The sequence below is a fragment of the Staurois parvus genome, unplaced genomic scaffold (genome assembly GCF_062004578.1).
Source record: "Staurois parvus isolate SC_StPar_1 unplaced genomic scaffold, SC_StPar_1.0 ptg000174l, whole genome shotgun sequence".
NCBI lineage: Eukaryota > Metazoa > Chordata > Amphibia > Anura > Ranidae > Staurois > Staurois parvus.
In genome coordinates, this window is record NW_028317970.1 from 3,060,025 (window position 1) to 3,072,323 (window position 12,299).

The 12,299-nt window shown below is 45.2% G+C and overlaps 1 protein-coding gene across 1 annotated transcript in view; it reads right to left on the minus strand.

Annotated features, from left to right (window-relative positions):
• The window catches only part of LOC149462523 (uncharacterized), a 199,003-nt gene that overhangs the window by 131,652 nt on the left and 55,052 nt on the right, over positions 1-12,299 (minus strand). Inside the window, exons 6-7 of the mRNA XM_089676851.1 lie at positions 4,865-4,946; positions 2,132-3,580 (exon numbers count right to left, since the gene is read on the minus strand). Of these exons, the coding sequence (XP_089532977.1) occupies positions 2,132-3,580; positions 4,865-4,946 (1,531 nt within the window). The remainder of the gene's footprint in view (positions 1-2,131; positions 3,581-4,864; positions 4,947-12,299) is intronic.

Sequence of the window (12,299 nt, forward strand, 5' to 3'; positions counted from 1 at the left end):
TGTTTAGTTTGGTTACGTCTCCATGCTGGAGTAGTAGAGGAATGGATTGAAGTGGATAAAGTAGTTTAGGAAAGTGGCCATTTTAAAAATATGAGATCTCCCCAGGAGCATGAGGAGCAGAGCTGCCCACATGGCTAGCAGACACCTCTACCCTCCCCCACTTCCCATCTACTTCTCACACGTGGACACTGCTAGCAGACACCTCTACCCTCCCCCACTTCTGCTCTACTTCTCACACGTGGACACAGCTAGCAGACACCTCTACCCTCCCCCACTTCTGCTCTACTTCTCACACGTGGACACCGCTAGCAGACACCTCTACCCTCCCCCACTTCTGCTCTACTTCTCACACGTGGACACAGCTAGCAGACACCTCTACCCTCCCCCACTTCTGCTCTACTTCTCACAAGTGGACACTGCTAGAAGACACCTTTACCCTCCCCCACTTCCCATCTACTTCTCACACGTGGACACCGCTAGCAGACACCTCTACTCTCCCCCACTTCTGCTCTACTTCTCACACGTGGACACTGCTAGAAGACACCTTTACCCTCCCCCACTTCCCATCTACTTCTCACACGTGGACACCGCTAGCAGACACCTTTACCCTCCCCCACTTCTGCTCTACTTCTCACACGTGGACACTGCTAGCAGACACCCCTACTCTCCCCCACTTCCGCTCTACTTCTCACATGTGCACAGAGCTAGCAGACACCTTTACCCTCCCCCACTGCCCATCTACTTCTCACACGTGGACACCGCTAGCAGACACCTTTACCCTCCCCCACTTCTGCTCTACTTCTCACACGTGGACACTGCTAGCAGACACCTTTACCCTCCCCCACTTCCTCACACGTGGACACGGCTAGCAGACACCTCAACCCCACTTCATCCAATGAGATCCCATTACTCCATCTTCTCTGCAGATTTGACCCAGTCATGATCATCCCCTATACTCCAACTGTTGAAGGGCCCCATCTTTAGCCGGCAGAAGATGAACTCTCCTTGATCTCCATATACTGTATATCCATCGGTAACTCAGAGATGTTCCCACTTTCCATTAGCCAATCCCTGCTCCTCCTCCCTCCACACCCGCCCCATATACAGTCCAGGCGTGGCAGTCCCGGGAGTGCAGCTGTAGCTGTGTGAAGCCTGAATGTCCCAGTAGGAGGAGTTCTGCCCGCAGTGTGAGCTGCACTCCTGGAGGACCCTGTTCCAGTCTATGCTGCACCACCCCCAGCTTCATGATTGGCCTTCCTCTGCCTCATTGTCTGATATCAATTGTCTGTGTATTGCTACATGTTGGGGATTTCTGCTACAAATCTGAACTAGGAATAGAGAAAGGGAGAAAGGATGGCGCTCTACTTCCTGCTCTCTGTGCTTTCCATCCCCCATCAACCAATCACAATGTGTCCACAATCACCATGGAAATGATCAGATCAATGAAACGTTTGTCATAGACAGACCATCATGTGCCGATCATATACACAGACATTTGTATCACGGGAAACATACAAGAAACATGTATGGAGAAAGACACGGGAAAGTCCCAATATGTGCATTCACCAATCACTCCTTCATTCCCGGTATACACACAATTCCATTGCTTCCATGTGTACACCATCAGTCACTCTTCTAGAATTGGGACATTTTATTATCACCCACCTCTTCAGTGATCCCCCACCATGCAAGTATTGTCCTCACCTACAACTGTGGGCCTAATGAGTGCTTGGAACATTTGTCCACAAAGCATTAATAATAGACCTCCAAGTGTTTGTGAAATCTCCCACCACAAAAGCCAATCACAGGGCAGGACTCCATTTTTATTCTTCTCCTGCCATCAATGGCCAACCCGGTCCCACACTTCATCCATGTCTTTGGGGACCTCTGATCTCCTTATGAACTGTTCCTTCCAAATATCTGAGGTGTATATCAGGGTGTGCTTCTTCCCCACATGAGAGCTGGGATGTCCAGCAACATTCATCTAGAAGACATTTCCCACACTCAGGGCACTAATACACCTCCAGGGTTGTGTGGGACCCCTGATGTACAGGAAGACAGCACTTCAATGAGGAACATTTCCCTCACTCAAGAGTAGAAAGCAGCTTCTCCCCCGTGTGAGATCTCTGATGTTTGTAAAGACTGGACTTCACTGAAAAAAATTTACCGCACTCAGGACAGGAATACGGTTTCTCCCCCGTGTGAGATCTCTGATGTGGGAAAAGATTTGACTTATTTGAAAAACATTTCCCGCACTCGAGACAGGAAAATGGCTTCTCCCCTGTGTGAGATCGCTGATGTTTGTAAAGAATGGATTTCTGTGAAAAACATTTCCCACACTCAGGACAGGAATACGGCTTCTCTCCTGTGTGAGTTCTTTTATGCTCATTAAGATGGCATTTAAAACGGAAACATTTCCCGCACTCAGGACAGGAATATGGCTTTTCCCCCGTGTGAGATCTCTGATGTACGGTAAGCTGGGATTTCTGTGGAAAACATTTCCCGCACTCAAGGCAGGAATACGGCTTTTCTCCTGTGTGAATTCTTTTATGTTCATTAAAATAGCAATTAAAACGGAAAAATTTCCCGCACTCAGGACAGGAATACGGCTTTTCCGTGTGAGATCTCTGATGTACAATAAGCTGGGATTTCTGTGAAAAACATTTCCTGCACTCAGGACAGGAATACGGTTTCTCTCCTGTGTGAGTTATTTTATGCTCATTAAGATGGCATCTAAAACGGAAACAATTCCCACACTCAGGACAGGAGAACGGCTTATCTCCCATTTGAGATCTCTGATGTCTGACAAGATTGGATTTCTGTGAAAAACATTTCCTGCACCCAGGACAGGAATACGGCTTCTCCCCCGTGTGAGATCTTTTATGCACGTTAAGATGGTATTTAGCATGGAAACACATCCCGCACTCAGTACAGGAGAAGCTCTTCCCTGTTGGAAGGCCGGCCCGGTCCTGCACAGTCTGAGGTTCCTCAGGATACGAGGAATCCGATGGTCCATCTACACTGGGTGGTGCCGGATGGACATTGGAGGGAGCCGGGTTTTCTCCTGGACTATACTGTATGATGTCATCTTCTTCAGGGCAAGAATGCGGCTTCTCACCTCTGTGAGATCTTTCATGCTCATTAAGTTTGGATTTATAATGGAAACATTTCCCGCACTCAGTACAGGAATATGGCTTCTCAGCTGTGTGACGCCTTTGATGTGTTTTAAGATTAGACTGTTGTGAAAAACATTTCCCGCACTCAGGACAGGAATACGGCTTCTCCCCCGTGTGAGATCTGTTATGCTCATTAAGATGGAATTTAGAAGAGAAACATTTCCCGCACTCAGTACAGGAGAACCTCTTCCCTGTTGGAAGGCCGGCCCGGTCCCACACAGTCTGAGGTTCCTCAGGATACGAGGAATCCGATGGTCCATCTACACTGGGTGGTGCCGGATGGACATTGGAGGGAGCCGGGTTTTCTCCTGGACTATACTGTGTGATGTCCTCATCTTCTACTTTCCATTCTGGAGACAAAGTGAGACAATCCTCGGAGGTTTTCCTCATCTCCCGGCCATGGACTAAAATACAAAGACAAAGAGGATTACTAGACAGGAGCTGATTGGTTCCCCCAAACCAGGACTCCACCCACATCAGGCAGCTTGGTCTCTGAGGAGCTTACAATTCCACCCTCAAGGGAACTAGAAAATGGCTCCTCTGATCTCCTACCAGGTCATTTCTTTATTCATGGACCTTAGTCAGAGAGTGAGGAAACAACCAGAACTGTCCTTTATAGGAGGGACAGTGATGAGGGGATTATAGGACGAGGGTCCCCACCCCCTCTATCACTCATCACCATCTTCCCAACACAAGAAGTACTGCACTTCCTTATTTAGTCCATGATTTAGTCATGAAGAACAGCGGGGCTGAGCCCCACCAGAGGTCAGAGAGTGAGGATGGGGGGAGAACAACCAAGATGAAGACTGGACTGATCCTGAAGACCACCATCATTGGGGTATTGACTCCTCCCTCATTATCACTTTCTGTTTAAGGGTCCAAAGTTGGAGGATGTTATCACATTATTATCACCATGTAAAAGTCTGTGCTCCAATCACATCATCCGATATAAAATGTCCAGCTGGGAGGAAATGGGAGGAACAAAAGAGAATCCATATTATGTGTATATATAGCAGTGGGGGGAGGGGGGAGAGCAGAAGTCAGGACTATGTAATGTACAACATAGAGTATATAGTGCAGGGGTCAGGAGGATGTAATATACAACATAGAGTATATAGTGCAGGGGTCAGGAGTATGTAATGTACAACATAGAGTATATAGTGCAGGGGTCAGGACTCATAATATTTGTATTCAGTAATCAGTGGAAGCTTAAATGTTTCCTGTAGACAAGTTGCAGAGATCCCACACCGCTGCCTCCCATCTCCTGAGACTGCACTCAGTGACTTGGGTCTGAGACACTACAGACATATCCCTCCACCCGGCACAGCCAGCAGATAACAGAGCAAGGAACCCTGGGAGAATTGTTCTGTCAGAGATCTTACTAGACCCGGGCATGGGGAAGAACACCCACAGATCAGGTCCCAGATAACTCAACATCTATGGTGAAATGAACATTTTGCTGCCAGCTGAACCCCAGAACCTCCATAAATCCAGTCTAGATACATAAATTGTGTCTGCAGCACAGAGAAGGAAGATTATCCGAGAGAAATCCAGGAATACAGGACGGGGAACACAGCTCAGGAAAGTGACCAGGGGATTACAGGCTGATATCACCCAGTCCCCGCCCTACTCTGGACCAATCAGTGAGCAGTATGGGTGGAGGAATGGATTTAGTGTTCATGACCCACCTGTGCTGATCTCTGTAGGAGTGTCCTCCTCTATAAATGTCCCCGTTATTCCATCCTCCTCCATAGACTGCTGATCATCCCTCACATACGCCTCTTCTTCTTCTGCTTTCACCTCAACTTTTATATCTATCAGATCTTCAACCTAAACCAACGAAAGAAAAGAAAATATCATCTGTAAGACATAATAAGTGTTAATATTGTTACATCACATAAAAACTCCACACATTGTCTCTATGAGTCCATGCTCTAGATGCTTCATCCCACCAACCTTGTAATAGTGAGGGATGGTGTGACCTTCCTGTGTGGAATCCCGGGAATACAGAGGATGGGGACATCTCTCTGGTGGGTTCCTGGTATTAGGTGGCTCCATCATATCCTTGTGTCCTTCTGAAAACTCCTCCATCACTCCATACTCCTCATCCTCCTCTTTATACTCTTCTTTAACATCAATATTATCATCCCCGAGGATTCCATTCTGAAAGATATAATAAAACATTCATTGTAACAAACATGCTGTGTATAAATCACAACTACCAATAATTGTCATCATCTACCTGATGATGGTGAGGGATGGTGTGACCTTCCTGTGTGGAATCCCGGGAATACAGAGGACGGGGACATCTCTCTGGTGGGTTCCTGTAGCTGGATGACTCCACCATGGTGTCCTGGTACAGATCTTTGTGTTCTTTTAGAAGCTCTGACTCCTCCATCCCCCCATCCTCATCCTCCTCCTCTTTTATCTCTTCTTTAACCTCAACTTTAGGATCTCTCAGGTTTCCACTCTGAATATATAATAAAAATGACATCAATGGTAACAATGCAGATAATGTACAGATCCTAATGATACTATCAGTGATTGTTCCTCATCTACCTGATGATGGTGAGGGATGGTGTGACCTTCCTGTGTGGAATCCCGGGAATACAGAGGACGGGGACATCTCTCTGGTGGGTTCCCATGACTGGATCCATCTGTAGGAAACACACACACTGACTGAATCCATTGTTTCTATGTGTTTATCAGATGATGGGGGATCTAGGTGGATCCTCCGTACTGCTCTCTCCTTTACAATAAAGTCTCCTCTTACCCGGTGATGTGAGGGGCGGCTGATTGTCCATCATGACGTCCTTGTAGAGATCCTTGTGTCCTTCTAAATACTCCCACTCCTCCATGGAGAAATAGACAGTGACACCCTGACACCTTATAGGAACCTGACACACACAATGATACAGTCACCATCCAGACACATCCCTTGTCTGTTACTGGAGAATGTCCCAGAATTCCCGGCACCGCTCACCTCTCCTGTCAGCAGCTCAGTGATCTCTCTGGTGACTTCTAGAATCTTCTTCTTCTTTCTCTCTTCTATCAGGGAGGGAGGTGGAGGCAATGTGATGTCATATGATCTCCAGACTTCACAGGAGGAAAACTCTACATCTGAACACAAATAGTCACATCAAATGATATTCCCAGAATCCTCCTCACCTCTCCATTCAGGTCTCCATTTTATTAAAGCCCCACTTCAGGCTGAGGTATAATTCCCCCCCACAGGACCCCCACACTACGCAGGGTATAGGCTTGTTGCAGCATTCTGATGTCATTACATACAACGCAGGACCAACAGTCCCACTTTACATGTGAGGATACCAAGGGGCCCCACATCCTAAGAGCATCAGAAAAAAGCCAGATGGAGGGACATTGGGGGAGGAGCTGTGAGGTCAGTGTGATGTCATAGGATTCTCTGACTCTGGATGGAGGGACATTGGGAGGAGGAGCTGTGAGGTCAGTGTGATGTCATAGGATTCTCTGACTCTGGATGGAGGGACATTGGGAGGAGGAGCTGTGAGGTCAGTGTGATGTCATAGGATTCTCTGACTCTGGATGGAGGGACATTGGGGGAGGAGCTGTGAGGTCAGTGTGATGTCATAGGATTCTCTGACTCCGGATGGAGGGACATTGGGAGGAGCTGTGAGGTCAGTGTGATGTCATAGGATTCTCTGACTCTGGATGGAGGGACATTGGGAGAAGGAGCTGTGAGGTCAGTGTGATGTCATAGGATTCTCTGACTCTGGATGGAGGGACATTGGGAGGAGGAGCTGTGAGGTCAGTGTGATGTCATAGGACATATAGACTCTGGATGGAGTGACATTTGGATGGGGAGATTTGAGGGGTCCTCTATATGAGACTTCCATGCAAACCAAATCCTTGTTCCTGGGTGCGTCCTACCTCTCCTAAACTGAAGAGTGACCTTTGACCTTTACCATCCAGAAATCTGTCCGGAATCTGTGGAAGTAAGCTGTCATGTGATCAGGTGACGTGCGGAGGAACGGAGTGTAAATAGCAGACAATTGTCTCCAGAGCCCCTAATGGTGGGGATGGATTTGGCGGCGTGCTGGTGCCAAGTTTCCTCCCCCCAGGGTCACTGCAGGTGTGGAGAAAAGCTGTGTAAGAGGATATGGAGGAGAGATGAGGAGGAGATCCAGGAATCAGGAGAAAGGTCAGGGCAAGCAACAGACGAGCGCATCCAAGAGACCAAGCCGGGGTCACTACACAGAAAATCAATCCAAGGAAACAACAGGCAGGACGAGGAATAGCAAGAAGGAGCTGAGAGACAAATGAGAATATTGCTCAGCCAATGGGAGATGATCTCAGCATGACTTCCATCATGAAGGAGATGAGGGGGAGGGGAGGAAGTCACTGAAGGTGACCATAGATCCATGGAAATTCAGCTGGTTCAGCAGGGATCGCTCACATTTCCATCCATGTGTGGCCACTGCCGGATAAAAGCCACTCCCCCAGCGGCTGCAGCCAATAGCTCCAGTGCTGATCTGTGTATTCTGAGAGCGGAGGAGTCCCCCCATTGTCAGAATACAAGAGTGCAGCGGGGAGGATTCCCCCATCCACCTCCAATGTGCGGATGGGGGAATCACTTCAGGTTTTATGGTCATCCCGCTGGCTGAACGATAAAACTGAACCATGTAGGCCAGCTTTGGGGGCAAATATATTATCATCAACTCCTCCCCCTGAAGGGGTTAATCTGGGTTCCCACACTATATATGTGTGTATCATCATCTGCTGGAGATAAAAGACATCACAGTGACTATGGAGGAAGAGGACGGATATGACTATGGAGGAAGAGGATGGGGGTTATTGGGTGTAAATAGGAAATAACATCTTATTACCTCCTCTGCTGCCACTTCCAGCAATGTCTCCATTGTACTTCGTACCACATGGAACTTCTTTTCTATACCTGACATCACTTCCTGTCTGTACCTGACATCACTTCCTGTCTGTATCCCATAGAGAAGCCCTGTCTGGAGAGAAATGAGATCACCATCTTGTGGAGTTCAGAGGAACTGCAGCCCTGAGAAGTGTCCCCTAATAACCATTCCTGCATTGTATCTACCTTACAGAGATACCAGGGAAGATCAAAAAGAACTAAAAAACGTAAGAAACAATAAACCTAACTCTTATGCAACCAACTGTTTAAGATTTTTCTATCTGTATTAAAATATTTTTTTTAAAGACACAGAACACAAGAAAAAATAAAGGTATACATAATAAAACAGAGACCTCCAAAACAGATCTTTTTGGGTAAAAAAATGCAAAAATACATCCGAAAGCATAAGAATAAATATCAATCCATTTATAATGAGTATGTTAGACATAAATGACAAGGATGTAATGGTCACAGAGGAATGGTGGTGGAGATCTCTCACAGTAAGAACACTTCCTTGAATGGTTCTATAAATAAAGAATGAATCCTGGAGGGAATAAAGCTGTAAAGCAATAAATAATATATAAACTGGGCCATCCACTTCATCCATAAAGACATTGTGATTGAAGATCTTCTAGATCACATAGAAGGAGGACTCATCCATGATTTCATACATTTGTTTGGAAGGATAGAACAATCCTCAGAAGGGAACATGTAGGATGACAGGAAAGGCTCCTGACTGGTGAGATCCTCCAAACATAATGATGACATCCATGAACTGGAGCGAGCTCGTTGGGGTGATAAAGCCAATCTGGAAATACTGTGTAGACGTTCTCCAAGAACTCAGCACACTCCAGGTGTGGAGAAAGTCTCCAGGTGGGTTTAGCCTGTCATTTATCATAGGTAGAAATGTCCACACATGGACTTCCACAGGGACCCCCAGACTACATATAGATCCTGTACAGTGTCCCCTGTAATGAACTGCTTCCCACCAGGCCTATAGCAGAATGACAGCTGAGGGGGATCTTTCCCATCCTGGGTGGACATCATATGAAGTCCTCCAAGTCTAGTGGCTCTTTTGTATCTTGATATGTCACCTGCTGTGTCCACCAGATGACAGATCATTGTACCAGGCCAGCCCAGTACCATGTGATTGCTGTGACCAATCACAGTGATCACATGACAGTTGTACACAATTAATTAATTTCATTCATAGCCATTCATTGTGTACTATTGTGATGATCTCTGTGATTTGTCACTGGCTCACTACCTCTACTGGAAATTTATTCCAAGCATCTACTTCTCTCAGTTAAATAATACTTTCTGAGATTAGTTGTGAACTTTCCTCCAGTTAGTTGGAGGTCATGTCCTCGTGTTCTTCATTTTTGTTTCATATTGAAAATTCTGAACCTTATTCACTCCCTTGTTGTATTTAAAGGTTTCAATTGAAAGGCTCTAGAGAACCTCCATTGTGTTGATGTACGCCATTTTAAGTAATAAGTTAGGTTATTGCAGATATATTAGAAGTTTAATGGAACTGTTTTAGTTTGCTGAAGGATGTATCAACAAAAGATAACACGACCCTGAAGCTTTCTTTGCCCGGCTATTTCTCAGAAAGCTAGCAAAAACAGTTTATACCAAGAAATGTATATGTCATGTTTCATGTAGTCAGCTCATGATGGAAACTTACAAGTTACAGTTTTAGAACTCGCTCCCCCCCCTTATTATTTCTGTATCCTATATAATCTTAGTAATGTCTAATAAACTTTGAACATCTCTGAACATAAGCTGCCGTTATTTCCGTGTTCAAGGGGTGTTCCCAGAATTCTGCTGATAAACCAGGAATCTCTCTTCAGACTGGGGGTCTCTGAGGGGGATAAGAAAATCATCCTTTCAGCTGGGGGCTCGTCCGGGATGACCACCCACCTCACTTGGTAAGTAAACCTTTTGTCTTTTTATGACTAAAAGCTCTTTCTTGCCCTGTGTTGAGGGAAGGTCTTGAATCATTCTGTATTGTCTATATAGACCCGTGATAACCTGTAGCTGCTTTTGGTAAGCAGACTTAACTCTTTGGTAGAGTTACAATATAGTGCACTATATATATATATATATATATATATATATATATATATATATATAAAAAGGGTGTTTTTGGTAAAACACAGATTGTTCTTTGGTAGAACATAAAAGAAATTGTTCTTTGGTAGAAAACACTGTTTTTTTGGTAGAACACACTGTTCTTTGGTAGAACAGTGAAGAGATAACTTTTGGGAAGTTATCAAAAGGTTAATAAGTCTGTGGAGCAGATTCTGGTTTATCTTTTGCTTTTTCTTTCTGTTGCGTAGAAGTATAAGATAATTTGTTGTGTGGAACAAAATAAGATTTTAAGGTAAAATTGTCTTATCCACTGTCTAAATATGGGTCAAGGAGGTAGTTACCCACCAGGTCCCCTGGAAAAGGGAGAAAATTGTAAGGATTATGTTGCTAGAGTTTGTGGAACAGACTATTATTTAATAAATCCCTGGGTGGATTGTATGGCAGGCTGGACAGAAGCTATGGGGAGTACAGACCCATTCCCAAGAAAGGGGGCAAATGATCCTTTTCATACAGACATGGTTAAGGGATTATGTTTGGGGGACAAACAAGCCTTTCCTTGGTATGAGGGGGACCCACAATGGGACCAAGTTTATATGAAGAAAGGGGGAGAAAACTGGTTAAAATGGTCACCGTATTGGGTTGATAATAGCAAGGGAAAGTTCAATTTGATCTTCTCTTTAAAACAAAAGAGGAATTGAAATTGGATACATTAAAAATATGCCAGGAAAAGCATCAATCTGAAAAAACATGCAGACCCAAGATTGGACTGAAAACAGTTCAGACACCAACCCCACCCCCTCCGTATAATATATATCCTTCATTAAGCAGTCTTAAAAATACTGCTGCTGATGATTTTTTGATCAGTTTGGGGATGACTACTCCCCAGCCTAATGCCCCTCCAGCTCCTGCCCCTGCCCCTCCAGTTCCTGCCCCTGCCCCTGCGCCACTTCCTGTCCCGGATCTACAACCAATACAGCCAGGCCCCTCCACTTGACCCAAACAGATCATTAGTATAAAATCACCAGAAGAGGGTAGCCAAGTTCAAGGCATCCTTACGGAAAATAATGACAACGAAGGAGAGTTGGAATACGAAGAACAGGGAAAGGTAAATATAATAAAATTACAGAAAAAGGATGGTCAATGGAGAAGAAGTGACACCAGTCATAGAAAGGGCAGAGATGTGGAGGAATTTAGAATGCAGCTTAGATCCATGGATAAGAAACTAGAGGGAAAAAGAGAAGATGAGGGGGCCGTAGGAGGAAAGGAGTTGGCTATATTGACACTACCTTTTCTCACAGCAGGAGAACTAATTCTAAAAAACCCCATAGAATTAAAAGATATTAGTAAGATTGTTAAACATTGTCCCAAGCCTACAGTATCTCCTGGAGGTACACTTGCTTATTTAAAAAAGGCATGTTTGGGAAGAAATTACACGCAGGAAGATATGAGATTGATCATTGATGGTATTCTGGGAAATAATCCAGCTTGGGATTGGATAAATGTAAAAAGCATTAGTCACATAGAACCAAGTAATACACAGGCTACTGCCTATAAACTAAACACCACAGAAGGGAGAGAAACTATGTGGGAGGAGCTTGACACAGAACTAAAAAGGGTTTTCAAGAATAAGGCTTCCCTCCCTATTGCTACAGCATGTAAACAGAAGGTAGAAGAAACTGTTTCTCCTTACAACACACCTATCAATCCTGTTAAGAAGCCGGATGGCTCTTACAGGTTTGTACAAGATTTGAGGGCCATAAATAATTTGGTGGTTCCATTAGCCCCAATAGTGCCTGACGTGCCATCACTCCTCACCTCCATTCCATCTGATGCAGATTATTTTACAGTGATTGATTTAACAAATGCATTTTTTCGGTTCCTGTGGACCACCAGACGAGGGCGCTATTTGCATTTACGTTCCGTAACCGCCAGATGACCTGGTGTAGAATGCCTAGATTTGTTTGCAGTCTACTCACTTGCCCTCCAGACCACACTGAGGTCCTGGACCCCTCCCAATGGTTCAGTCCTCATTATATATGTGGGACCTATTGATTTGTAGTCCAAGTCAGGCGGCCAGTCAGGAGGATAGTTGGTCTCTGTTAGAATGGTTGTCAGGGAATGGTCAC